Source organism: Orycteropus afer, unplaced genomic scaffold, assembly GCF_000298275.1.
Source record: "Orycteropus afer afer isolate SDZICR_OR568_19922 unplaced genomic scaffold, OryAfe1.0 scaffold00089, whole genome shotgun sequence".
In the NCBI taxonomy this organism is placed as follows: domain Eukaryota; kingdom Metazoa; phylum Chordata; class Mammalia; order Tubulidentata; family Orycteropodidae; genus Orycteropus; species Orycteropus afer.
The window spans coordinates 5,991,502-5,995,994 of record NW_006921676.1 but is presented as its reverse complement, the minus strand read 5'-3'; the positions used below and the strand labels follow the sequence as shown (position 1 = coordinate 5,995,994).

At 38.5% G+C, this 4,493-nt stretch overlaps 1 protein-coding gene across 1 annotated transcript in view; it reads left to right on the top strand.

Moving 5' to 3' along the window:
• The window catches only part of PROZ (protein Z, vitamin K dependent plasma glycoprotein), a 54,458-nt gene that overhangs the window by 34,325 nt on the left and 15,640 nt on the right, over positions 1 to 4,493 (top strand). The window contains exons 3-4 of the mRNA XM_007942409.1: positions 685 to 709; positions 1,938 to 2,056. Of these exons, the coding sequence (XP_007940600.1) occupies positions 685 to 709; positions 1,938 to 2,056 (144 nt within the window). The remainder of the gene's footprint in view (positions 1 to 684; positions 710 to 1,937; positions 2,057 to 4,493) is intronic.

The window sequence follows — 4,493 nt, the reverse complement described above, 5'->3', positions numbered from 1 at the left end:
GGGAAGAGGTAACTATGGGGAGGAAGTGGGAGGGGAGCTGTTGCATTGTGGTAAACTGTGGTCAATGACATGAGACAAAGTATACGTGAACTGCTGTATGGAAAGTGAATTTGCTCTGTAAATCTTCACCCAAATAAAAATTAATTAATTAATTAATTTAAAAAAAATTGGTAACCTTGGAAACCTTGTGGGGCAACTCTGTCCTGACATGTTGCTATGAGTCAGAATCAACTCAGTGACAGTGGGTTTGGTTTGTTTGGTAATGGTGTTTGTGTCCACTGTCACAGAGTGTTTTTTCTTCTTTAAATATGCCAAAACCAAACTCACTGCCATAAGTCGATTTTGACTCATAGCAACATGTTAGGACAGAGTAGAACTGCCCCACAAGGTTTCCAAGGCCGTGAATCTTTATGGAAGCAAACTGCCACATTTTTCTCCAGTGGAGCAACTAACTTTTGGTTAGCAGTCAAATGCTTTAGCCACTATGCAACTAGAGCTCCTTCTTTTTTAAATGAATTACATAAAATATGTATTAAATGTATGCATATTTTTTTCATTCTTTGGTTAGACCAGTATTTTTCTATTAGGTGGATAAGATCAATATTTTCTTATTTTGAAGTCCATCTCAAGGGGAAAATATAGAAAAACAAATGTATTTATAACATTTTTGTTTTAATTTTACAGAATAAATTTTGGAAATGGTATATGGGTAAGTGATTTTCTTTCATTTCTTTTTTAAGTATTATTTCTGATTCTTTTTCCTTGAGATGAGGTAAGGGAGTCAGCTTACAAACTCTTAAGTGCATTTAAAACTTTTCAAACCTTGATGGCTATTGGAACTACAGACATAACCTCAAAGACACTGAAATTAGTTCTTCCTGAGTACATGAATCAGAAAGATCCCACTTTTTTAAAGGGTCCTCAAGTATATACTTACAAGTCATTTAAGACAATGATTTTCAAAATATGCTCATCAAATCTTATAAGCTCCATTGAGCCCTTGGGACTGCTTTAGGAGAGGAGTAATAAAGGTCCTCCTCACTTCACCCAAAGCAATTCCTTTTATCTGCATTGCCTCTTGGATTTTCTGGTAAGATTTAATTTGAAGAAAGAGTTCAGAAATTTCTTTAAACTTTTGAAAAGCAATGGCCCTACTCTAGATTACTTTGGCTTGAGGAATGCTTGAACATTTCTACAGTAAGAACTTTTGGTGAATGGTAGAGTATGGTGAGGAGTCCTGGCTAACATAAATGGTTAAGCCCTTGACTACTATACGAAAGGTTCATGGTTCAAACCTACACAGAGACTTCTCAGGAGACAGGCCTGGCAATACGTTTCTGAAAGGTCACAGCCTTGAAAACCCTATGGAGCAGTTCTACTCTGTACCCATGGGTCGTCAGGAGCCAGAATTAATTGGACAGAAAACTAACAAGAGTGCAGTGACAAAGAGCGGAGAATACACAGAGGTGCATGAGGTGGAAGTGGACCAAAGCAAATCTCTGCCTTGAAATTAGTAACACAATAGTTTAAGTAATTATTAAACAGTGTTACTTTAGTGAAGAAGAAAGTAAAATTGAAGAAGGAAAGAAAAGGTTAAGAAAGAGGCTTTGTGGGGAGCAACATCTGCTAATGAAGGACACTGAGGGTTCATGCTCCCAGACACTCAGAAAATATCATCCAGCCAGACCAGGAGAGCACCTCCTGAACCATGAACTATGCCCCCAGCTTCATGTGGGCTAGACACTTCAGTCACCTGGAGCCCTGCAACCACGGGTGCATGGTCTGCTGGATCAGGGGATGAATTAGGGGTCTATTTATTGGCAGTGGTAAAAATTATTATTGAGAGGCTTAAAGACCGTATATCTTTACAGAAGCAGACTGCCTGCCTCATCATCCGCCATAAGGTTTTCATCTCCCACATGTTGCTTTTCTGATAGGTGGCACCCAGTGCATCTCCCAGCCCTGCCTGAACAATGCAACGTGCCATGACAACATCCGCAGTTACACCTGCAACTGCTCCTATGGCTATGAAGGGAGGAACTGTGCCTACGGTGAGGCCCTGTGTAGGCATGCTGCCCAAAACCCTGCCGGCAAACTTTGCTTTAGGCCACAGTTTTCATGGTTCAAATGAACCTTATACTCTTTTTCAATCAAGGCTGGTTGAAATCATTCTCTTGGTGGTTTAAGAGCAAGTCCCAGAGTAAGCCATGTGAACTGTGTTTGATCTTACCCCAGGTGAAAAATCTCTTGTCACAGATTCTCCGCTGAAAAAACACTCACATGTGATAGCTGCCACTCTTGAACTGTCGCTTATTTTGCTAAACACTGGCTCTTTTTTCTCTGCCACCTAAATCCATTCACACCAAATCTTTTATAATCTTATCATGTGAATTCCTAGAATACTTTATCATAAACTGGAGATACAGCATCTGAAGAGTAAACTTTTAAGGTTTAGAATTTTAGTTGTGAACTTTAATTAGCTGGCTGGTCTCACCCTTTAATACAACTCTGACACTAGATGGTAGACTTTCAGGTAACTTTTGCTTTCTAATTGGTTCTATATTTACTGATATGGAAGGATATCCTCAATGGGTTGTGGAATGTATTTCCAAAAAAAATAGAAACAACCAAATTCACTGTGGTCAAGTCAGTTCTGACTCATAGTGACCCTACCTTGGGTTTCCGGGCAGTATCTCTATGGAAATAAGTTGCCCAGGCTTCCTTCCAAGAAGTGGCTGATGGGTTTGATCCGCCACCCTTCTGGTTAGCAGTCAAATGCCTTAGGCCCTATACCACCAGAGCTCCTAGCAGGATACAAAATATAAGATGCAGATGATGTTCACACTATAGTTTATGAATTTATGAGTTTATGTTTTGGTTAATTTTGTAAAAGTTTTCCTCCAGACTACGTACTAAATATTTGTTAGCAAAGAAAAACAAAGTAGAAATGTAACTTTTCCTGCCTGGTATTATTAATATTTCAAAATTTTTATGGAAAAAAAAAGATTCCAATCTACTGGTGAAAAAATGATCTGGCTATAGAAAAGAACATTCCAAAATTTTTTTGTCATAAATAAATTTTTCATTGCTCAAATTCTACAGAGTAATCCTCACTATTCAACATTAATTTAGTTGATGAACATTTACTGAATAGTTTGTTCTGGGTGTGTAAGTATACATTCAATGATAAATAAGATTCTTTACCTCAACAAATTTACAAATTTGTAATTCCTTAACTTAGGCTTACTCATTTAAATGGTCAAACTTTAATTTGACCATTTAAATGTCAATCTTTCAAAAAGAGACTGAAAACTTTCTCACTTCTTTAAAGTGGATATATCATTTAGCCTTTTCCTCATACTTAGGGGCCCTCACGAGAATATTTTGTTAGGTGTCGTTGAGTCGTCTCCGACTCATAGTGACCTCATGGACAGCAGAATGAAACACCACCCAGTCCTGTGCCAGCCCCACAATCCTTGCTACACCTGAGCCCATAATTGCAGCCACTGTGTCAATCCATGTCATTGAGAGCCTACCCCTTTCACATTGTCCCTCCACTTTACCAAGCATGACATCCTTCTCCAGGGAATGGTCCCTGCTTACAACATGACCAAAGCAGATGAGACAGAGTCTGGCGATTTTTGATTCTAAGGAGCATTCCAGCTGCACTTCTTCCAGGACAGATTTGTTAGTTCTTTTAGCAGTTCATGGTACTTGCAACGTTCTTTGCCAACACCACAATTCAAAAGCATCAGCTCTTCTTCAGTCTTCCTTTCTTATTGTCCAGCTCTCACATGCATATGAGGCAATGGAAAATACCATGGCTTGTGTCAAGCGCACCTTAGTCTTCAAGGAAACATCTTTGCTCTTCAGCATGTGAAAGAGGTCCTTTGCAGCAGATTTGCCCAGTGCTATATGATGTCTGATATCTTGACTGATGTTTCCATTGGTGTTGATTGTAGAAGCAAGTAATATGAAGTCTTTTGACAACTTCAATCTTTTCTCCATTTATCATGATGCAGCTTATTGATCCTATTGTGAGGATTTTTGTTTGCTTTATACTGAGGTGTAATCCATATTGTATACTATAGTCCTTAATCTTCATCAGTAAGTGTTTCAAGTCATCCTCACTTTCAGCAAGCAAAGTTGTGTTGTCTGCATAACATAAGTTGTTAATGAGTCTTCCTCCAATCCTGATGACACATTCTTCTTCATATAGTCCATCTTCTTGGATTATTTGTTCAGCATACGGATTGAGTAAGTATGGTGAAAGGATACAACCCTGATGCACTCCCTTCCTAATTTTAAATCATGCAGTGTCTCCTTGTTCTGTTCAAATGACAGCCTCCTGGTCTATGTACAAGTTCCTCATGACCACAATTAAGTGTTCTGGAATTCCCATTCTTCTCAATGTTATCCATAATTTGTTATGATCCACACAATCAAATGTTTTTGCATAGTCAACAAAACACAAGTAAACATCTTTCTGGTAT